This window comes from Hoplias malabaricus, chromosome 2, assembly GCF_029633855.1.
Source record: "Hoplias malabaricus isolate fHopMal1 chromosome 2, fHopMal1.hap1, whole genome shotgun sequence".
In the NCBI taxonomy this organism is placed as follows: domain Eukaryota; kingdom Metazoa; phylum Chordata; class Actinopteri; order Characiformes; family Erythrinidae; genus Hoplias; species Hoplias malabaricus.
In genome coordinates this window covers 11825713-11849902 of record NC_089801.1, presented here as the reverse complement: position 1 = coordinate 11849902, position 24190 = coordinate 11825713, and the positions used below count along the sequence as shown (strand labels likewise).

The window sequence follows — 24190 nt, the reverse complement described above, 5'->3', positions numbered from 1 at the left end:
CCAGCACTAAAGTGTAAAGAGCTTTACCAAAACAAAAACATTGGTTTTTTTTTGTGATACTTATCAGCATCATTTTTTTTCTCTCAAATCGCTCATAGCTGGCCAGTGTGTTCAGGGGACATAATTTATCACATTGTCACTGTCCAAAAACAAACAAAAATAGTCTATGTTCATTGTTCTATTCACAAATAATTGTTAATTATTGTTATTCACAAATTATTGTTAATTCACAAATTAACAGCAAAGGTCTGTAATTTTAAGGTAATGCAACATGAGGTTGAGGTTAATCATGTCCCTTAAAAGAGAAAAGTTAAGTATACACAGTGGCAGACTCAGATATACATATTAAGATATACCTAGGTATTGACACAGCTATAGTGCATCAAGCGATATTTATTAAGTGCCCTTTGAAGGGCACATGTGCAGAATCAAATAAACAAAGCAGTATGGGTAGTCTCACTGTGACACAGCCCCTGGGTCCTGGGTTGTGGGTTCAAACCTTGCCTAGGGACACTGTCTGTGAGTTTGGTGTGTTCTTATCTCTGTGTGGGTTTCCTGTGTGGGTCCCAGCCCCAGTGCCTTATTTACACAGATGCCCTGTGGGCAATTTTCTGTGTTGCAAACATTTCATATTTTACCTCCATATCCGGAATGCACTAGAAACTAATGCACACTAATTTACTAATATATATATATATATGTAGATTTTCATGATCGATTTGTTTAGACTCTCTTTTTTCTGTAAAAGTCTTTTTGAAGGGACAAGTTCAGTTTGGTAAACATCAGGTTTGTATGCATCAATGCCATAAAACCCATAAAAACACAAGTACTGTGTACAGGAACTGGAACCACAAAACCCAGGTACAAATGTGAGTTCAAACATATTTCCACTGGGTAGCACAGGCCACATTTACATTCTGCAGCAGACCCTCATACATTCTGACCTACATAGACACAACCACAGTAGGTAGCACTCTGGCTCTGCACAGCACAACATAATACTTATTTATATGGCCTTTATTGAACTTGTTAAGGTGGTCAACTCAGCCATGTAGTCATTAACAGAGCATCTGTTTGCAGGAAGTACTCAAGAAACGTGCAGTAACCATCATTTCAACAATTAGAATAATTACAAAAGTGTGTGTGTGTGTTTAAGGGTTTAAGTAGGTGAAGGTGTGGGGGGTTTAAGACCACTATGGTAAAGGCTGTCTCTATTGTTCCCACACTCGTCTTTTAACGATCTTATCTCTGTACATAAACATATAAGGAGTTGATATTGGCAGAACCATAGCACATATTACATTTTACTGGTTGTAAATCATTTTGGATATTAATAGGTTAAGATAATTATTGATATCATACAATTATTAAATAGGCTCTTCAGCACACTGACCTGTGTGAAATACATTTTTACCAGTATTTTGAACAGCTATTTGAAGGCTGGTTTAGAGACCACTTCTGAACAGGCACCATGGCCATACTGCGACTATGATAAAATATATAGTACTACCACTGAGCATGGTAACAATATGGTCATGTACAGTTTCTCCAGAGAATTCTGTTCTATTAACAATTATTTTCATGATGCTGAAACACAAATCTTTACAAAATTTTGAAAATACACTCTTAGCAAAAAGGGTTCTGTATAGTACCAAAAAAGGGTTCTTTGGCTTGTAATAATAGTGGAACCCTTTTTGGTGCTATATAGAACCCTTTTCATAGGGTTCTATATAGAACCCTATGAAAAGGGTTCTATATAGAACCCTATGAAAGGGTTCTTTTCAAGGGTTCTATATAGAACCGTTAATGATACTATAAAGAACCATGTTTCCATGACTTTTTTAATTTAATTGCAAATTCTTTAAAATGTACAAACTTAATATTTTACTGCATAGATCACTTCATGAAATAACAGGAGACCATATACTAGTAAATATTTTTATTTATTGAGTTAATTCATAATAAACAATTTAATTTCATTCAATACATCAAAATGGCATTTGTCAATTCACAATACTAAAATGTATTGTCATGTTGAAGCAAAGACTCCTCCAACATGTATACACACACATTCACACCGGCCATATCATTATGTACATCTAGCATGTATCGAGACTCATTTTCCATTTTATCAGCTCTATTTACTATAGAGGAGCACTTTGTAGTTCTATAATCACAGACTGTAGTCCGTCTTTTTCTCTGAAAAATTTCAAACTCAGCACTGCAGTGACATGGTGATTATGTCACAAGACACAGCGGTGCTGCTGGAGATTTCAAAGCCCTCAGTGTCACTGCTGGACTGCGAATGGTCCACCAACCAAAAGCATCCTTGTACCAGTGCAACACACACTAACACACCACCACCACATCATTGTCACTGCAGCGCTGAGAATGATCCACCACCCAAATCATGCCTACCCTGTGGGGGTAATATGTGATTCCTGACCATGGACAAACAAGGTGAATGGGAGATAAAGTATGCAGAGAAACAGATGGACCATTGTCTGTAACTGTATAACTACAACGTGATATAATGTAGAAGTACCTAATGAAGTGGTCAGTGAGTACATTGAAGACCGTTGAAGTATAACAGGAATATATACATTCTTTATATATTTTAAATTCAAATACTTACAAGAATGACTTAAAATTTAAAATTTACAATTAAAGCACCCAAACTTACTAAACACTGAAACTTGTGATTTGTCCAAACAATCCTAATAATATCTGTGGGGGGAAAAACTGCAGGACTTACATTACATATGACACAGAAATGCAGAAAAAACCTGAACTACACTGGATGATATACTAAAGTTTGCAAAATATTGAATCTTATTTCACATTCAATAAACATGTTCAACTGTGAGAAGCTCAAGTAAATATCTGAAAAACAAATGTAAAGTCTACTCACAGAGAGAATTGAATACTCGCTTCAGCGTAATTGGAAGGAATCTTTCCTCCTTCATTTTAAATACAAATGCTTCAAGGAATGTAAGAGTTTTTTTAAGTCCTTTAGGGTACTCCACCCCAAACACAAAGTAAGTGCTGAAGAGTACACCAAGGGCAAGCGAGACATCTGTGCAGTCGTCCACCATGATCTCCTTGTCCATGGTGACTTTCACCAAACTGTACTGCAAGGGAACTCCCTCCTTACAGCCACTTAAAATAATCTGTGGTGTGACGATATCTAATGTGTCTGACTAGACAGAAACAGAAAATGACCTGGTCACATTAAATAAACAAACATATCCAAATGTTACATTTGACTTTTTAAAAGAAGCTTACTTCCTCAGCTGTGAAGAGAAGTGAGGAATCCTCACTGAACAGAGACGGAAGGCACAGGATGGCTGCCTCTAACTGCAGACCTATAATCAATTAAAAATATTTTAAATCAAGGAGTGCCACTCCCAAGTCATTTTCAAGACACAAAAGCTTGAACTCATTGCACAAAGTTTTGGAAGGGAAGGGCAAAATTTCTCCAAATAGACTTTAAATTCCTCATTGGTCTTTTAGCTTCAGTTTTCCCATGCATCTTTTTCAAGTGAGCATAAAAAAAACCTAACGTTTGCAGATCCCACTGTAGCTACATGACTTACTACATGTTTGATGGCATAATATGTCATTTCAATAGTTGTCATGATCTACTGGTTAATCAATGGGAATATTTGGCAAAATCACATAAATATTGCAGGTAATGGTATAATGTTTTTGCCACCATCATGGCACTAGCCTTGCGCTTAATGATTCAGAGTAGGCCTGAACTGGATAAGCGGTTAGAGACAATGAATGAATGAATGAATGAACGAATGAACGGTTGTACTATTTAAAACAAGGAAGTTCGGATGTTCTCACCTTTTTTTACAGGACCTTCTTGGCAGTCCTCAATGGTCTCCAGACATCTCTTAATCACTGCAGTGCGAGATGCTCGCAGTAAAATCATGGGGGCCATTTTGCTCAGCACTGTAGTGACTTGCTTGTCTATGTCAATGTGTTGGAGATCTTTCATTTCCAAAAGCAGCTGTTGGTGTTCAATATCCAAGTTGTTAATGTTACCATGTAAAAAAACGTGTTAATTGCAAGACTAACAAATACATAAAACATACAATTTCAGGCAACTTAAGGCAAGGGAATTCCATTAAAATCTCTCTTGTAGAATGGGAGGAGATATATGTTCTTCTGTATCCTCTTGTCTTTGTCATCTGCTCTTGTAGAAACAGCATATCTGGTCGGACCTTCTTTACCTCCTCAGCCATTGTCTTGACAATTTCGGTTATGTTTCTCTCCTCCATACACACTTCAGTTGCAACAGCACCATTAACCTATATGAATTCACACAACCAACTTGAACTTACACAAGAGACAATAAGTGACATGTGAATATAGCCATGTACAAAGTGAACGTTCTTTTGTACGTACAGCAAGTCTTCTCCCTGCTTTAAATTGTAATTGGACAACCTCAGATGTACGCTTTCTGCCAGAACCTGGAATTGCAAACTTTGTTCTCATCCTGAGAACTTCATCATCGCTGATCAGCGGGCGTCTCTCCTTTTTGAACTTGTTCTTTAAGGACTCGTGCAGAGCATCCTAACAGAAAAACATGGCAAACACATGGCTCTCATAAATCAATTTACACTGAAAACATAAGTGAGTAAATACATTTTGAAAATATTAACTACTTACAAAACCTGATCCAAAGTTCTCTCTCAGGCATGGGTATATGGTTATGAGTGAAGACAACAACTGAACATACTGGTTGTGTGAAGGGTACCTTGGATAAGATTAAGCGAATAATTAAAATATTACAGCATTTTTAATGTTTGATCTGACATGAATGAAAATACTAACAAATACTCCTTTTGTATGGATAAAGACAAGTACCAGAATACACTTACAGTGTTTTACTAGACAGCTGGTCAAATAGAGCCTTATTTTTGACTTCTTTGAGCTTTTGAGTTCAGGGTCTCTCCGTTCCAGCGCAGCCAACAACAATGGGGGGAAGGCAAAATGAGATGAACCCTGTGTTTTTGAGCCACATCCGTGTGTATACTCAATCAAAGATCTATGATGCAAATGAGACAAAATGATAATTATTCTGTTTTTCTGAGGTTGCCGACTTGTAAGCAAACAATGAGAACTGAATTATATTTAGAATGGACAAATGTATGTTGCCACTTTACAATGTACAGTACATCTGAGATGTACTTTTCATAAGTACTTACTTGTGGGATTCACCTGCTTTCAATTTATCCAGAAGAGAAATAAACATGACCTGCTTCTTTATTATGGGTATCAGTCTCTCTGCCATTCGCTCTGTGAAAACCCCTAAAGTTGCTCCATCGATCTCATGCTCTAAGGGAAAATAAGAACACATTTTTTCAAGAAAAAAAAAAACAAAAAAACATGGATTTCACAGTTTACTGTGGAAAAGTGTAACACAGAATACAAATAATGTCACCTAAGTAAAAGACTGTTAATTTGTTAATAGTGTGTAAAAATCTTTCATTTTGTTATTAACTACGCAATTTGAGGCATACTCAAATACAACAAAGTTTGACATATGTAAAAATACATAAAAATCATAATATTCTGTACTTAAACATTTAATCATGTAAATTTTTAAAAACAAATTCAACAGTGATTTGGCATATATTCTGGTAAAAGTGAATTACTAATTAACTATGCTAGTCCTACATCTCCACATGTTCTGGCTAGTTAACTTGGCCATGTATGCAAGAATAAATAACGCTATTCACTTTGACATTGTAAATTTCAGTGCATCATTTTGTAATTAGGATTAAGTTTTCTCTCACAGGACGATGAAGCAGGGTGATGTAAAGTTCGCCTTTCCCATCTGTGTAGCAGTCAAGCGGATGATAGTCTACTTCTTCACCAGGGTACAGAACCATCCAATGGGTAGTAGACTTCACACCATAGGCATGTAAATGTTCTGAATAGTGGGAACTTTGGTAAATCCTCCCACAGTTTCCACTCACCATGGAACTTAATTATGTGAATCAGTTTAAAAAAAACTGGAATCTCCTCAGCATGTAAAAGATCAAGAATGTAGTAATCTCCAACTTTGTACTGGACTCTGTCATGTTCCAAGTGTTTTGTTTTCCAAACAGAGTCTGCGAAACTTGCAGTATCACTTACAAAAATTTCCCTCAGTTGAGAAGGGAGCACTCGCAAAGGTATTTCTGTTACACTGTGAGGGACTGCTTCTGAATTCCAACTGGTACTACATTGGGACTCCCAACACTGTCTCATTTGGTAGCGCTTTGCAAGAGTTTTTGCAATATTCTGGTAGTTGCTAACCACAGATGAAAGTCGTTTGAAATAGAGGTGCTTTGACTCATACCTAAGACACCAGTGTGCCCTTAGAGGTCCAAAATTCTCTATCAAGCGTGGGTAGTGAACCAAGTAATGGATCTTTGGTATGAAATCATCTGGAAACAATCTTTGAAAACTTGTCAGAAATTCTGTTATTAAAGCTGTCAGAGGACTTAGCCAACTTGTTTTAATGACAGGTGCAAGAAGGATGTCACACACTGATCGCAATAACAGATAGAGATCCCAGTATGAATTCCGTTTAGGAACAAAGTCTCCAATTAGGAAGGGTAGAAGACGAAACAATACAAATTTTTCAACAGCTTTTCCTTGAATTCCACTTACCTGCAGGATTGTCTGTCTCAACAACACCGGCTTGTGTGTAACATCATTTTGTCCAAAAGGGAACTCCTGGAGTCGTTCATTCAACTGCTGAATTGTGATAAGTTTATCACTGTTCAGATTCTTTAAGACTAACCTTGTAACATGTGGAATTACACCCTCTAATACATCATGCATAAGATCTGGTGGAAAAGATTCGGTCACCTCAAAATGAGGAATTTTTTCAAATGGACAATGCTCAGCAACACCATAGAGAGATTTTGAATTTTGTACTCCTAAATGGCCTCTGTGGTCATCAGGGGTCCAAAGGGAGCAGGATGACTCATCAGTTGAATCACACATGTTGTCATGATGGCACATACAGAATCGACAAATGAAGCCATGACTAAAACATGCACTGAAACCAGCTAGGGAATGGGCAGATAGGTTGTCAGCTGAAATTGAAAAAAGTGCTCCTTTCAGGACATGAGTTTGGCCCTCAACACTGACTGATATTCCTTTGTTTTGTAGCTCTATGAGATCACGGATGAGCGGCTGAAGAATAGGCTCATAACCATACTTTTGTAATAACTTGTTTCGAACTAAAACAGAAACATGTATGTTCTGAAGTTGTGAACGGTACTTTAGTGGTAGATTTCCAACAACAAAATAGAAACAGGCTATCTTGTGAATCAATTTTTTGGAGCCAAGGCTATTCAAAATTTCAAACTCATCTGTGTACAACTGCAATTTTAACAATTTGTCTGACTTTCTGCAACAAAGAAGCACATGCTTCTTCTTAGAAAAAGACCCATCAGTGAAATCTGTTAATGTATCGCCATCAGAAACTCTCTCCTTTTGTACAAACAAGAACACTTCCTTCCTCTTTAAAATATGACAAAGAACTTCCAAAATAGGTATGTACTGAAAAGTGTCTTTTTTCCCTCTCTGGTCAGTTCCAAGTATATACTCAACAGGTTGAACCAATCCAAATTCTTTTATGCAGTACCGTTCAAACTGATAGTCTGAAGTTACATGCTCAAAGCACTTTCCAAATAGATTGTCTTCAATTAGTGCTTTAAGATCTGAAAGGCTATCAAGCTCTGTATGTGCATCTTGAAGGCAAGTCTTTAGCAGAGCTCGATACTGTTCATTGAACAGCTCAATTAAACTTTTTACCTCCTGTGAAATACTATGAGTAACAGTCTTAGAAACAATGTGTTTTTCCTGTAGCTTTAAACAAAACAGGCCAAAGTGTTTCTGAACATTTTCTGTAAAATGGCTTAACTTTTCAGAGAGCAATTCTGTATGGACAATTTCATCATAATCACTGTCTTCGTCACCACCTTCGTCTTCATTAACATACGGCAGCTTGCACTCTTTGTCCAAGTTCTCTTTGATTGAGTTATGTTTACGGAAAATATGAACCTTAAAAGAACTTATTTTCTTGTAAACATTAGGACAACCATTGCCAAGTCCACATTTGACAGAGAAGTTAGGTTCACTTTCATGAAAATACTGCAAATGCCTCAAATATTTTGATAATGAATGTTTCTTAACAGAGCAGTTGGGGCAATAGTACATGGAGCAGGACAGTCCTTTAGGATCTTGTTTGGTGGATCTCACCCATGAAAACATCAGAGAATTCACCCAAACTGTTTCTCTCTAGCCACTGGCATACTTCCGCAGGTGTCCAAGATGTATAGTCACTCATTGTCTATAAACAAAGAAAACACACACACACAGGCATAACATTACTGTAATTTCCAATTTGTCTTTCATCAAAATCACTCAAATCTTGATTTTTGGTCATGTTCAGAGGTAGAACACTAGCTATAACATGCTATAAAAAACCTTTCCAGTGAAAGTTAATGTGGCTTGATGCACTTGATATTATAGCAAGTAAAATCATACTTTTAGTTTTTTTTTATCACAGTTGCACATTATAAACACAACATCCTCACCAAGGAAAATACAAACTTGCCTAAGTAAGCATTCCTTTTAAACCATTCTTTCTAGCAAATAAAATATTCAGTGTTAAATGACATTTCGGCAGCTCCATATGAAATATTCATTCAGATAGTTGTCGCTAGCTACATTATTACTATTATTCTTGTCAAAGTTTACAAACAACTCCAACTGCAAAAATCTAGCTAGCTAAACTACATCTGAATATTAACAACGGCTAAAATAACGACCGCTAGCGAGTTAGCATTAAGCTAACAGTCTTCTAATGTCGAACTAAAAATTAAATAAATCGTTAGCTATTATTACATTGTCTGGCATCGCACCTAGTCAGTCTAACACGAAAGTTTTCCAGCTAAATGTAGCCGCGGGTTCTAAGCCTGGCGATAAATTACTTTGTGTTTACAGACTGTGGACTTACCTCAGAAAAGTGTGAAGGGTAGCGCGCTCGAGCTGCGGCGTTTGTTCACCGGCAGCCGCGCTGAACATGCGCATTCCCGCGCCCAGAGACAACGCCAAACTGGTCCCGCAGCGAACTGAACTTCGCACCGAGAGAGAGACTCATGTCTAGACCAGCATATCTAAGACGTTCAGTGTTATAACTTACTGTTCAGTCTCACAAAGCTGCAGCTGGCACAGATGGAAAATAAAGAACTATTTTGTGAAGCTTGCGAAGTATTTAATCAAGATAACTAGAAAAGCAATTTTAATTTTTTTTTCACAACGAAAATCAGGCAACCATGTTTTGCCATTTTCCTCAACGAATAAACACTAACCAAAAATTGAATGATAAATGACCCATTATTTCTGATTTTGAAAACAGAAAATCGCAAGGAAATAAAACATTTGAAGAGGAGTTGACTCCCAAAGAATCGATTCTTCCAACTTCTGAGAGTCGCTCGTATAAATTCTAGGCCAACGATTCATAGAGTTCCATCTCTTAGAGTCGACTCAGTCTCTATATGCAGAGCACTTTAAACTTTAATTGTAAATGTTAAATAAATGAAAAATGTATTTGAAGAAAAATGGCAATTTTTTCCATATTTCCTTATTTTTAGATGTTAACGTTTTTAAATGTAATATCATTTTAAGCTTTTGTTTATTAAGGTTATTATTAAAATATAGCTAAAATATAGTAAAACTTTCAAAATTACATCGCTAAAATTAGGCTATTTGTTATTAATGTTAATTGATTAATTCACATTTTAGTCAAAAGCCTTAAGCTAAATCAAAATCAGCTGCCAAAATTAACTGTAGAAATTGTTCCAAAATGTAAATAAAAAAAGACAACAATAATAAGCATAATAATAATAATAAAAATATTAATAATGAATAAAAACAACAACAACAATAATTTATATATTGTCTAGAATGTATTGGTTCGTTTTGTTACAGACTCATTACAGCTGCATAAATAATAATGACTTATTATTGTTATTATTATTATTGCAGCTTTAATGAGCCCATAGCAGTAAGAACCAATACATTTTGGACAACATGCATAAAGAAGTAAAATAAATTCAGGACAACACATAAAAACATATACTTGACCCCCAATGCCAGCATACTGTAGCATAATTACACAATAACACAAACAAAGAACCCTTTCCTGAGCTGCAAAGAACCATTTAGGTATTCAGAGAGTTCTTTGAGTATTCATGGTTCTATATAGAACCATTGCCTGTAGCAAAGAACCCATGAAGAACCCTTTTTTTTAAGAGTGTAGGACATGTTTTATTTATATTTGGAGAAACACTTTTTAAACATTAAGACAATCTGATACACGCCCATTGTTGAAAAAGACACTCAGTTGTGTGCACACTGCTTGTGTATTGAAGATGGTGTGTAAGTACAAACATTAGGCTGCTGTGCCAAATATAACAATATAACGCAGGCAAATAGCGCAAGCATAACACTTCTCAACTTAAGCTTGCATAGAACTTTGGGATTTCATCATTTACGCTTCATCATATTATGTTACGAGATGAATGGGTGGTGGACCCAATATATATATATATATATATATATATATATATATATATATATATATATATATATATATATATATATGTTGAGGTGCTTTGTGTATTAACTGTGACTGCCTTAGGCTTGATTCAAACCAGCATGCCCTGCTGAAACCAAAATTGCATGCTGGGAATGACAATGGTGTCTATAACAAAGGAGTACAATAATTATACAAGACTAGAACCAAACTAAAATCAGCCTTGACACTGAAACACTCTACCCTTTAAGTTCAGCTCACCCTTGCCTCCCAAATGTTCTTTATATAGAAACTTAGCTGTAATTATTTAGTTACAATATTTTCCCTTGATAAAACTTCGCCCAGACACTACATCCTTGACACAGGAATCCCATGCACCCTGACCACATGTTGGAGGAGGAGGGGATCTGCTGTCTCTTTGGCTGAGGAGAGTTTGGGCAGTGGCACAAATTTACAGGCCTTAGAGAAGTGATCCACTATAACCCAGATGACTTTAGTGCCTTTGAACGGGGGTAAGCCTGTCACAATGTGAGACCAAGGACGGGCAGGAATTGGCAAAGGGAGGAGGATACCCTGTGGCAGAGACCTTACTTCTTTTACACACCTCACAAGAAGCAATGAAGGCCCGGACATCCCTCTCTATTTCTGTCCACCAGAAGCATCTGTTAAGAATCTCCAGGGTGACTCCTGGTGACTCCTGGATGCCCAGTAAAAGAAGAGGCATGTCCCACTGGTCAGGATCCACTGGTTCTCTTTGCCTGGACAGGGCATCTGGCTTCATGTTCTTTGATCCAGGCCTACATGATAACAGGAAGTTGCAGTGGCAGAAGAACAATGCCCACCGAGTCGCTTGGCCTGTTGTATATAGGCCAGATTCTTGTGGTCAGTCCAGACCACAAATGGATGCTTAGCTCCCTCCAACCAGTGCCTCCACTCCTCTAGCACCAACTTAACTGCTAGGGGCTTCCTATCCCCAATGCTATAGTAGTGCTCAGCTGGAGTGAGATGTTGGGAATAATAAACACATGGGTGGAACTTCTTATTGGGTCCTTGGTGCTGGAAAAGCACCATCCCAATATCAGAAACATTGACCTCGACAACAAACAATTCCACAGGGTCAGGTAGTTGGAGGATCGGTGGTGATGTAAGCAGACGCTTTATGTCATTGAAGGCTTTCTGGGTCTCTGTGGTCCAGCAGAAGGGTCCTGGGAGGGGTGATGCCACGGAACTAAAATTCCATACAAATTGTCGGAAGAAGTTGGAAAACCCCAAGAAATGCTGGACCTGCTAAAGGGAGGTGGGATGTGGCCAGTCAAGGACTGCTTTCATTTTACCTGGATTCATGCGAAGAGAATCCTTGGCAATGATGAAGCCAAGAAAGGCCACGGAACACCGATTTCTCCAACTTTACAAATAGACGGTTCACCTACAGTAGCTGTAGCTGTCCCTCAAAACCACATTAATAAAAGGTGGAAGATAGTTGGTGCATTCATGAGCCCAAAGGGCATCACCTGGTACTCATAATGCCCTGAGAGTGTAATGAATGCCGTCTTCCATTCATCCCCTTGTCTTATACGGATGAGGTTGTAGACGCTGTGCAAATCCAGCTTAGTGAATACAGATGCCTGCTGCAGTGCCTTAAAAGCAGAGGGCATGAGTGTGAAGGGGTTTCACCATTATTCCGTTCAGACCAAAGTAATTGATTCAAGGGCAAAGCCCTCCATCCTTCCTTTCTCCACAAAGAAAAAACTTGCTCCAGCAGGAGTAGAGAAAAGTTTTATAAAGCCTGACTGAAGAGCCTCCGAACATATGCATCCATAGCTGCATACCAGTGGCGATTGCTCTAAGACTGCAAGGGAAGCTCAGCTTCCCCTAAAATGTCAAAAAATAAGTGATCAAATATATACTGTTGTGTGTACATGTCATTGAATAAATATGCACTACAACGCGATTAACTTTTGTTCAGAATCGGCTTCTTATCACTGGTAAAGATGCGGCTTCATTCGCGCAGATTCACAGTGATTTAAACAGTGCGTACGCTGAGCGTCCACAGAGTTCAATGGAGAAGCAGCGAAGGGTGGCGAAACGAGACGAATCATTGGATAAATGCTGGGCTTTGTCCCGCCCATCAGACGCTCAGCGTCTCTGGGGGTCTATGGGGCAGTGGGCTGGCCTCGGCTGGCCCGGACGCTCAACTTCTGCATGATGATTGGATGATCTGTCTGAGGCTGAATCCCTTTTTGATTGACAGCGAAATGAGCGAATCAGCGATCCTTTGGTGTAAAGATCCGTGGGAGCATTACGTTTTCATTCTGTTCTGAGTTGAACCAGACTTTCTTAAACCTCTTAGCGGCATTTTCTTTGTTAAAAAATAGTGACAAATCGAGCTTCTATTTCTGGTGGGGTTTTTTGTAGCTGCTTGTGTTTGGAGACTGACTTCTATCACTCTTTCTGACTTCTATCGCAGTTTCTAGCAGGTGCTGCTGAGCCCCTCCACCGTCACAAAGCACTCACAGGCGGACACACTTCACATGGGCCAAGGCCGTTTAAGCAGCCTAGCTCTGCTGGTCATTGAGAGGACACTAGTCAATTCACTGGAAAAGACGCCTTGTTGGTACGACAGGGTCACAGATCATTTTCTTGAAAAGGGTAGGGTAGAATTTACATATAAATAAACCGACACATTTTATGATGTAGGCCGAAAGTGAGCTTCCCCTCCTTGAAAGACCAGCATCTGACACTGCTGCATACTCAGTTGGTGAGAGGGCAAATAACCTTCCCCTGGATGGCTCTGTTTCCTATTGTCCATGTCTCTGCCCATGTCCCTCTTCCTTGTCAGTGTCATTTGTAATCCTACCCCCTCGTTATCAGTCCAGGTGTCCCTTGTCTGTGGTGTTCATTTAAATTCCCTTGTCTCTGTGTTTCTTTGTTGGACATTCCACCTTCATTTTGTGCTCTCTGGTCTGTCTTGTCTGTTTCTCATGCCATCCAAGTCAGTCTTTGTATCTCTCTTGTCTCATGTCTGTTTGTGTTTTCTCTGTTTAGCTTTCGGTGTTTTAGTTTAGTCAGTTTAGCTGTCTGTGTCCAAGTTTAGTCTGTTTAGTTTTCTGTGTTTTGGATTAGTCTGTTTAGCTTTCTTTGTCTGTTTAGTTCTCGCTATCCAGGTGTCTATTTAGCTCCCTCTACCTAGGTTTCTCTGTCCAGTTCCCTGTCAGTTTAGTTCCCTCTCTATCGGTCTAAGTCTCTCTGTTCGAGTCATTCACAAAAAAAATTTGTGAAAACATTAGAATCACTCTTAAACTCTTAATGTGCCAAAGTACACAAAGGGTAAAGCAAAAAAAAAAAAACAGGTTTAAATAATGCAACACATACAATCTTATGAACTTATGAAAAAAAAAATCTGTATTCTATGTATGTCCAAGTGTTTACACTCTCATATTTATGTCAGAAAAGGTGTGAGACATAACAGGTTGAATACTGAAAAAAAAAACAATCAAAAACTACATGAAAAGGATATATGGACGCTGAGTTAGAACTTGATATGCGAGTACACCACGGTCTCACTCTGGTCTTGATTTTTTGTCTCTCTGGAAACTTTGCCCTGTAAACACAGCAAAACACTTATATTAAAAACTCATTATGTTAATAACTAAAAATCTTTACATGCTCAATCCTTCAACACTGAATTTAAATTTGCTTTGCATTCATTGGCTGTGGCCTTTAAATATGACCTCTAAGTGAAAACCATAAAGCACACAGAGGAATCAACTTATACTGGAATGATGTTTAGTTTCAATACATATATTAATATGTGGATACAGGAACTTGGATAAAATTCCCAATGCTCGAAGTAGAAATTAGTCATATATCAGAGCTAAAGGCAGAGTGTACACAAGCATGATGTTCTGTGCATGTGCAGTCTTAATCGGGCACTAGTCATTAGTGTGAATGTGTTTGTTCATTGCCACTGAGGGGTTAAATGTAGAGGTCAAATTTCATTGTACATTTGAACAGTGATTATAAAGCATGGCACAGATAAATCCTTATTCAATTTATAAGTACAATATGTGCGCTGTTAGCACCAGAACTATCCTATTAACTGATTCAGACTAATTGTATAGAGACAGCAAACAGCAACCAGTGTAAAACTGAGCTGAACAACATAAAAGAGCTAACATCACCGTACATAAATGCTTCAAGTAAAAATAAAAGCATGGATCAGATTGAAGAGAAAACTTGTGAAGTCCCAGACATTAACAGCCCAAACCGGTTATTCATTCATTATCAGTAACCACTTATCCAGTTCAGGGTCGCGGCGGGTCCAGAGCCTACCTGGAATCATTGGGCGCAAGGCAGGAATACACCCTGGAGGGGGCGCCAGTCCTTCACAGGGCAACACAGACACACACTTTTGAGTTGCCAATCCACCTATCAACGTGTGTTTTTGGACTGTGGGAGGAAACCGGAGCACCTGGAGGAAACCCACGCGGACACGGGGAGAACACACCAACTCCTCACAGACAGTCACCCGGAGCGGGAATCGAACCCACAACCTCCAGGTCCCTGGAGCTGTGTGACAGCGACACCTACCTGCTGCGCCACCGTGCCACCCCAAAAAGGAAAGAAATGCCTTTGTAGAAATAAGTGAATTTTATTTTTTCTGTAACAAGAAGAGGCTCCGCACTGGAAATGAACAGCTATCTACAATTTAGAATCAGTTATCTGCAGTGACACAAAATATCACTAGTGAATATGTTTATATATGTATAATGTTTTCAAAAACATGCTTATGATTCTATGTGCATGAACGCATTTTTAAATAGCAACACTTTGGCCATTTATTCTCCTCTTTTTCTGATAAATATTTAAAACGAGGCTGTGACTCCATTAACTGATTTATAAAGGTGTTCTTGCTGTACAAATGGAAGTATTTCTGCATAAATACTCAGTTCCTTTATTAGCGTAAATATACGTGTGTTTAGTCACGTTAAAAACATTACAGTTAAAATGTAATCTGGCCAGATTCTGTCATGATCAGGTGAGTTATCAGCTTGAATGTCATTTCAGTGCAGTGGAGTTCAGTTTTGTATTATTTTATGAACAGACAATAACAGGCTTTCGATGTTCATACACTGAACTGCCATGAAAAACCTAGTTAACCACATTCTTACACAGCCACTGTCCTTCAAATTATTATTAAGATTTCATGATGAATGAAACAATAGAAATTCTACAAAATCACTTTGAATAAAATCTTTTTACATTGACTTCCTTTGAAGGTTCAGAAGTTTCCTTCTAGTGTAAAGTTACTATATTTTGAGTTGAATATATTTCATTGGACAGCTATGATCTGTTATATCACTACAGCGAGTTAAACTGGGCTTTTCCCCTAACGGTTTGACTAGAATTTATACAATCACAATATTGTATAAATACAATATTTCAACATCTCACAACTTTATAACACACAATAGTTTAAATAGACAAAGTTCAGGTAAATATAATTAAAATTTACAAAATTCACATACTTCAGGATTCAAATACTTATGTCAATATTCATATACTTTTGTACTTATTTAGCTCTGTAATCAAAATTGGAGCAGATGCAGAAACACCCGGTGGCTGTAGATGATAAAACAAGACAAGAGCAAATTTTGCATATTTTAGACACCGCCTCAAACCAAGAAGTTGACATAAAGCTACCAGACTGTAATTTTGTCACATTTTCTTAATTTTGTTGATGGGGTGGGGTGGTGCGCGCGCTCTGCACAGAGTCACACACAGACTTGAGCCAGAGAGCAGTGGGAGAGAAGAAAACCTTGAGTATCGATCTTTTTACACGAATATTGATCAATACCAATACCAGTGTTGGTACTGATATTATCGATATATGGATCGATCTGCCCACCTCTACCAAACAGATGAAATGATCTCATAAGCTCAGGCCACAGTGAAGTAATTCCATGAACATAACATAAAATTAAAATTACAACAGTCTTCACAGCTCTGTGGTTGGACCCTGGTCTGCCACTTGAGCAGCGAATAACAAACATTCATCTAAACAGACAATGGGGCAATAAATAATTATGTGCATCGTCTGGAGTATGGCCAAAGGGTACACACTGTAACTCAGTTTATGGCTTCTTGTGTCATGCAGAATTATTTAACATATTCATATCAGATCCGGCGGCACGATGGCGCAGCAGGTAGTGTCGCAGTCACACAGCTCCAGGGGCTGGAGGTTGTGGGTTCGATTCCCGCTCCGGGTGACTGTCTGTGAGGAGTTGGTGTGTTCTCCCTGTGTCCGCGTGGGTTTCCTCCGGGTGCTCCGGTTTCCTCCCACAGTCCAAAAACACATGTTGCAGACTCGAACGTGTCCGTAGGTGTGAGTGAATGTGTGTGTGTCTGTGTTGCCCTGTGAAGGACTGGTGTCCCCTCCAGGATGTATTCCCGCCTTGCGCCCAATGATTCCAGGTAGGCTCTGGACCCCCCGCGACCCTAAATTGGATAAGCGGTTACAGATAATTAATGAATGGATATCAGATCCAGCTTATGTTTTCATTCATAATAAATATCACAGTGTGCTGATTTCAACATGAACCACTTCTCAGTACATTATATTAATCTTAGGATGCTCTTTTTATTGTTTTTAATGTAAAAGGAAGAAGATAAATAAAGTAATGTTGATGTAAGTATAACTGCAACAGTGTGAGACGCGTGACAGAGTGAAATGGAGATGGTGTGTATAACTTAAATACCTCATAAGCTTCTTTTGAATTCGGAGATGTGATTTTCACTTCAGGATAATCCGCCTCACCATTTTCAGCTAATACTGTCATAAAAGAGAACACAGTACATTGTATAAATGAAGCAAAATGTATTCCATATACAAATACAAAGACACTTGGATTTGTTCGAAAAAAGATAAATATATTACGTTGTTCTTCGGTCTTCTCTTTGCAACACAATTTAAATAAAATTAATGATCCAGCAGCAATCACACACAGACCAATCAGGACAGCCAGTGGAATGATGATATGCCTGTCATGAGCACTTCTTTCTGTTAAAAAAAAAACCTGCAGTAAATCAAACACTTCTGTAATAAGACAATGTACAGTATCCACACCACATCATCAAAGAAGTTATGAAGTTTGCTTATTTGCTGCTAACCAAGTCCAAATCAGTTTTAGTTAACTACAGATATGACAAAAATGAAGGCAAAGAAATACTAAACTTACCTGTTTTATTATAACATAGCTGTGTAAGTTTGAGCTGTGTGGTTTGGTTGCTGACTGGATTAGCAGCTACACAGGTGTAAGTAGAACAGTTTGAGATGGTTATATTCAGGGGGAGAGATAGACAGTCACTGGAGACTGTGCTGCTGATGTTGGAGATTCTCTCATTATCTTTAAACCAGGACAAGTTCACATCCTGCTCATTCTCCACAGTGCACAGAGGAGAACACCAGTCTCTCAGACTCACTGAGCAGTTTTCTGTTCCATTTCTAATTACTGGCTTTAATACTGGAGCTAGGAAATGCAAAACAGAACAAAAAGGACATTCTGTATATGTCAAAACAATAATAAGCACCAAATCAAAGCACTAGAGGAATACACTGAAATGAATTTACTGGGCAGGGATAAGCCAAGATTCTCCTCCTAATCTCATACTGGGGCTGCAGGATGCAAAACAGACAGGTTTCAACATGCCTAGAATCTACTGCAACTAGCAGGTATGAGCTGTGTGCCAAATCTCTGTTCAAGGGAAAAACATTCTGGAAAATATTATTTCCCGCTCCACAAGAACCATAAAACAGCATCAGTGATGCTAACCTACTATTAGAGGAATTCAACATGTTTTAAAAGTGTCGGACACAATAGACATCATCATCATCATCATCATATCTGAAAAGCTTATTATTTACTATTTATTATATATTTTAACTGCCATTATAATAAATAAATTTGATATCAAATAAATGTAAATTAACCATTATTCTAACCTTAATTTCAACCCAAAGCTTTATTCTAAAAATAAATCCAAGGTTAACACTGTTGAACAACTTCAGCAGTTTGTTCATGTTCCCACTAATTATGTAAATTTAAGAATTGTATATTTACTCACCATAGACATTAACTCTGAAACTCCAGTCTGAGGGTCCACTAGTAAGAATAACTAGTAATTTATAAAGTCCAGAATCTTCTCTGCTGATGTTTCTAATGGTTAAAGATCCACTGTTTCTGTTCAGCTTCAGTCTGTCTCTGAATCTCTCTGTGTTATAGTCTATAACAGTCTCTCCTCTAAAGACCTGACTGTCCACTATGTTTATATCTGCTTTCTCAGGTCCATAGAACCACAGGATCTTAGCATCACTCTGAACTGCAGTTAATCCAGTGTGAATTATCACAGTGTTTCCCTCCAGCTCCTGCAGTTTAACAACCTCTTCTCCAGCTGTGGACAGCAGACCTGAAACAACGTAAGTAGCAGATTTAGTCGAACAAAAAGCGTAAAAACTAAACAAAAAGTCCAGAAAAAGATACTTAAAAAAAATACCCCACTGTAAAATGTATAAAATATAAAACAGTGTTATTTATTATTTTCAATGAGAACAGAATTCAACAAATTAACAATATTTTTTTCTGGAGACTTGTGTTGTGGCACTGAGGGTCTCAAAGTTCATCACAAAAAATACTTATGTACCTGAACCTACCTTTTATTTCTCCATAATTCCTCAAAAGCTGACAGTTACTGCTTTTTTTTTACTATTCACACTATATAAAGTCTCTTTAATAAACAATTATCATTATAACTGCATATCACAGTGATATAACATCATAAAATAGTGCTATAACTTTTCTTAATCCTCTTCTAAATAACAGAAATACGTCTATATTTACAGCGGCACTATAAACTGAGCTGAAAGAACAAAGACGAACTGCGTTGAAACCGGACTGACCACTAACTGTTAAATTCAGAACTCCACATTTTCTAACAGACTTACAGCAGAAAAGCAGGTAAATAACCGCTCCAGGAATCCTGTAGAGTGAGGACATGTTGGAGGTGCCATTCTACTCTGTAAACTGTGTCAGTAAACTCTTCAACTCCATCGTGAATCTCCTTCAGTTTTAGAGAAAACACAGAGCTGATGAGACAGTGATGAGGGCGAGGCTAGACATGCCCACAATGCACTGCGGGAATTAAAAAAGTTTTCTTTCACTGTTTTGAGACTCTTCAAACTGAAAATAAAAATCAGTGATTAAATATGTGCAATATATATTTTTTTCTTAAGTCAATTTCTTCCTCTTATTATTTTATTCAGTCAATCCTGGTTATAAACTACAAAGTGAGTGTTTTTATATATGTATGATTATGATGAGTAAATGATATTTGCCCAGCATTTTATTTGTTTGATTTCCTGAATAATCTGAAAGCACTCTGTACATGTATATTCTCCCGTATTATGAGTAAGACTTATTTTTATAACTTTAGGACAATTACTAAAAGTTATTGATAACAGAGAATAATAGAAGCACAGTCCATGGCCCGCAACTGATAAATTCATCCATTTTTAAAAAATAATATTAATTAAAAGTGTATATGTAACATGACACAACATAATAATAAATATCACATGCAAATAACCTTGGAAAACATGTCTGAATATCTATTTACCCCCACTGTATTTATTAAAACAGAAAAAAGGACTTTAGACAGATGACTCTGACTGTTAAATTAGTCGCACTTTTATTTCTGATGCTGCACATTTTCACATGTCACAATGTGATAGGCACCTGGAACAGTCTACACAAGGGAATCATCATTCGTCTGTTGTTTCTCTTTTTCCCACACTCACAAATTATATTTCAAAAGCAAGATCTAGCAAACTGCAAAGAAAATTATGTCTGACATTTGGACAATGCTGTGCACAGATTTTACATTTGTGCTTCCTCTCAGTTTTAGGATTCAAGGACTTGCTTTTAGCATTGAATATCAGTTTTAGAATTAAATAAAAGATTGAATAAGGCTCATAAAGAGCTGTTGTATGATTGGGTTTCAAAGAAGTTATGAGAACCTACTGCCAATAAAATTCAAATTCAAATTGTAATCTACCATCTACCGTGGTTGTGTGACTTAATGTGACTAGGGAAATATCTGCTGAAGTTCAACAGAAACTTCAGAGTGGAATTTTGGACGGAAAAGTGGTGTGGAAGCACTTAATGCATTTGTCCTCCATTTTGCCATCATCCACAGCTCAATATCAGATGCTGCTGTAATGTAACTGGCTGATGCTGAGAGCTGTTATGGAAAATGGACATCACGCGATTTTATTTTTGATCCCTCATCACGTATTCAGTGTTTGTTCTTTCTACAGTGTGAGCTCAGCAGAGTTAGAAGAAATCAACAGGTAAGTGATCTGTACATAGCACAGTTAGAGTTATACATGTAATCAGCAAGTAAACAAGAGCCACATCTGCATGAAGCTGCAGGTTTTATAAACACATGACCTCCATCAGGAACATCCCTAAAATCCCCAGAAAATGAAACTAGTCTCTACTTCCTTAGACTTTGTTTAAAGTTTTAAATCATCTGTTAATCTGTTTTTAACTAATGTTTTAATTAATGGTATGTATCTGCTACTTTGCACCTTCATCATTTGTACAGTTTCATACCCAGCACACACTAATGTTTTAGCTGTTCTAATTGTACTCGTACGTTTCACTTGTCCATTTTGTAGACTCTGTGTAACAAGTTTAAGGGGGAATCACCACAATGAAAACTGCAGACTCAGGAAACAAAGCAGAGGCTCTTAACCAAAAGCATAATGTTTACAAAGAGGAAGGGAAAATTGGGCGAGATGAGCTGGAAAACAAAAACGCCCCCTAGTGCACAAAACTACACCCTCACATGCTAAATTGCACCCAATCGTTCTCTTCTCTATTATTATTTTAAAATACAAATATCAAAGCCGTTTGATAAGGGCAACTGTGAACAATATATATATAGGTGATCTCCTGAGGGCTTAGTTAGAAACTCTGCAGACTCTTCATCTTTACTAGTGCAGTGTAATGCTTATGAAATCCAGAATTCACCCACAGACCACAGTGTTTAGAGCTGATTCACTGTTAAAAAAATAATAATAATAATAAAAAAAGCAGCTCAAAATAAGCACTAATAATTCCACAAAATAGTCACATGAGTCTTTCATATGGATAACTGTAAAGACATGAAACATAAAATATCTCATGAATTTTTGCAGTGATGAAAACAATGTAAAATCAGGAGTATTTTGTACGGTATATTATTCACACTGTCCCTTGATGCAATGTTACACTCACATTCTGTGAAGGTGATATCATCACAAACTCTGCATAACTTTGATTACCATCTCATTCACAGTAAACAGTAAATAGGCATTTGACATGAGCTTTACAACCTACCCCTCTCTCTCTCTCTCTCTCTCTCTCTCTCTCTCTCTCTCTCTCACACACACACACACACACACACACAAACACACACACACACTCTTACACTGTGTTTAAATACCCATTATAAAGTTGCTTGGGGTCTTGTTCCCAAGTGATGGGAAACTTGTGAGTGATTGTGAGATCAACAACAGCTTAGGTGCAGTGTCTGCAAAAATATGTATGTTATATATTGATTTTAAAATGATTGTGACTTTCTTTTTAATAAATTATGAACACTTTGCTTATAATCTATATTTTTAATATGTGTTCGTTAACAATTAAACAATTTATTACATTAGTGCAGAATTACACTGATTTTTATTAAACAATGTATTATCATCCCCCATGTGATTCTATTCTGGATGAGAAGTGATAAACCAGAATGGAAACAGTTGCCAGAGCCACCACAGCGGAGAGAACCAACCGGACCACTGGCTCAACTGGACAATGAATCTGACAACTGGACAGGCCTGAGGAAAATAGAGAGAGATCTGAATATTGTTCTGCCATTTCACATTTGGCACTTCTGTAACAATCAGGAATCAGTTTCTAGTGAATATTATATTTAAAATATTTAACCAATTTAAAGTAGTAAATAAAACATGTACCTGTTTTAATGTTACAGAGTTGTGTAAGGTCTATCTGTGATGACTGATTGCTGACTGGATTAGCAGCTACACAGGTGTAGGTAGAACAGTTTGGGATGGTTATATTCAGGGGCAGAGAGAGATGATCACTGGAGTCTGTGCTGCTGATGCTGAATATTCTCTCTTTATCTTCAAACCAGGACAGGTTCACATCTTTCCCATTCTCCACAGTGCACAGAACAGAACACAACTCTGTGTGACTCACTGAGCAGTTTTCACTTTGATTTGTTACGACTGGCTTTAACACTGGAGCTAGGAAACATAAAATAATCTGGTATAATAGTGAGAAATTAAATTTTTAACTATTTTCCATAAAATTCATACCACGCGAGACTAAGAATCACATTGCTTTGAGGTCCCTAAATGAATATGTTTATGCTCCATAGAATGGTATGTATAATGGGTGGCAGTATAATGGGTGTTTCATAGTGTGAATGAGAATTTCTGTAGAAAACGAATATTTGTGCCATTCAATAAACATAAACCAAAAGAAGCCTTGGTCTTTTTTGAATGGCTGTATATTCATAATTCATAATTCATGCACTGCTTTAAATGGTTGGGCACATTTTTCACTGTCTATAAGTTTAGGTGTGAAGTTTATTCAGTGTAATGATTTAAAATAATTTTGTGTTATTCTGTTATAAGCCATAATATACAATAATGTATATTTAGCAATAGTAGTTTCATAACTTTATATATGAACATAACCTCATTGACAAAACATATTTGAAATACATGATAAATATGGTGATTGCAACTGTAACTTCCAAAACAATAACTGGATCCCTGGATGTGGTGGTTAACGTTTTTCTAAAGTGATAATGAAAACATATATTGATGATGAATTGAGATCGTCTGTGATTGGTCAATCTGTCAAAATTGTAAAAATAATAATCAATAACAATAAAACACTGAGAACTTTATAATAACAACTTTGAATTAACCCCTAGCGTATGGTTTAAAAAATATATATATATTTACTCACCATAGGCATTAACTCTGAAACTCCAGTCTGAGGGTCCACTAGTAAGAATAACTAGTAATTTATAAACTCCAGAATCGTCTCTGCTGATGTTTCTGATGGTTAAAGATCCACTGTTTCTGTTCAGCTGCAGTCTGTCTCTGAATCTCTCTGTGTAATAGTCTATAACAGTCTCTCCTCTAAAGACCTGACTGTCCACTATCTTTATATCTGCTTTCTCAGGTCCATAGAACCACAGGATCTTAGCATCACTCTGAACTGCAGTTAATCCAGTGTGAATTATCACAGTGTTTCCCTCCAGCTCCTGCAGTTTAACAACTTCTTCTCCATCCGTGCACATCAGACCTAAAAAAGACACAATTAGTTCAGAGAAGTATGTTAGTCTTCCACTGCACTATATTTAAAAGAATTGTAATTGCATCATGTTTTTGTTCACAACATAATCCTCCAGTGTTTTTTTTATTTAATGCATGTGTAAGAA

The 24190-nt window shown here is 37.4% G+C and overlaps 2 protein-coding genes across 8 annotated transcripts in view; both read right to left on the bottom strand.

Annotated features, from left to right (window-relative positions):
* LOC136687463 (CD48 antigen-like) overlaps window positions 1-24190 on the bottom strand; it is a 114070-nt gene that overhangs the window by 76657 nt on the left and 13223 nt on the right. Inside the window, exons 1-6 of one of the 3 annotated variants that reach the window (XM_066661887.1) lie at window positions 19617-19766; window positions 18740-19081; window positions 17854-18144; window positions 17553-17675; window positions 17374-17447; window positions 10690-14216 (exon numbers count right to left, since the gene is read on the bottom strand). The exons of 1 other annotated variant lie outside the window; for it this stretch is intronic. In XM_066661887.1, coding sequence (XP_066517984.1) covers window positions 14145-14216; window positions 17374-17447; window positions 17553-17675; window positions 17854-18144; window positions 18740-19081; window positions 19617-19668 — 954 coding nt within the window. In that variant the 5' untranslated portion in view covers window positions 19669-19766 and the 3' untranslated portion in view covers window positions 10690-14144. Of the gene's footprint in view, window positions 1-10689; window positions 14217-15511; window positions 17114-17373; window positions 17448-17552; window positions 17676-17853; window positions 18145-18739; window positions 19082-19616; window positions 19767-24190 lie in introns of those variants that run through there. One more of the 3 variants, XM_066661886.1, reaches the window with a different exon arrangement.
* LOC136687454 (sterile alpha motif domain-containing protein 3-like) lies at window positions 1933-9542 on the bottom strand. 5 transcript variants are annotated; one of them, XM_066661867.1, is made up of 10 exons: window positions 9035-9536; window positions 8275-8365; window positions 5220-5947; window positions 4893-5059; window positions 4681-4768; window positions 4417-4584; window positions 4104-4319; window positions 3853-4018; window positions 3286-3365; window positions 1933-3200 (listed from the first exon to the last, which is right to left on the bottom strand). In XM_066661867.1, exons 6-10 carry the CDS (start codon window positions 4504-4506, stop codon window positions 2904-2906), a joined length of 849 nt encoding a protein of 282 aa, XP_066517964.1. In that variant the 5' UTR covers window positions 4507-4584; window positions 4681-4768; window positions 4893-5059; window positions 5220-5947; window positions 8275-8365; window positions 9035-9536; the 3' UTR covers window positions 1933-2903. The 5 variants fall into 5 exon arrangements, 2 of the variants coding, with proteins under 2 accessions (XP_066517964.1, XP_066517965.1); XM_066661868.1 differs by having other exon boundaries at window positions 5220-5349; XR_010800474.1 differs by lacking the exons at window positions 1933-3200; window positions 3286-3365; window positions 3853-4018; window positions 4104-4319 and having other exon boundaries at window positions 4532-4584; window positions 5220-5349; window positions 5811-8365; window positions 9035-9542.

Excerpts from the sequence above, each read along its gene's own strand:
- LOC136687454 (XM_066661867.1), bottom strand. The coding sequence starts at position 4,506 with ATGAGAACAAAGTTTGCAATTCCAGGTTCTGGCAGAAAGCGTACATCT. Across the intron at positions 4,019-4,103 it reads GCCTTAAGTTGCCTGAAATT|CTGCTTTTGGAAATGAAAGA; the intron begins GTATGTTTTATG and ends GAACACCAACAG. Across the intron at positions 3,366-3,852 it reads AGAAGGTCCTGTAAAAAAAG|GTCTGCAGTTAGAGGCAGCC; the intron begins GTGAGAACATCC and ends AATTGATTATAG.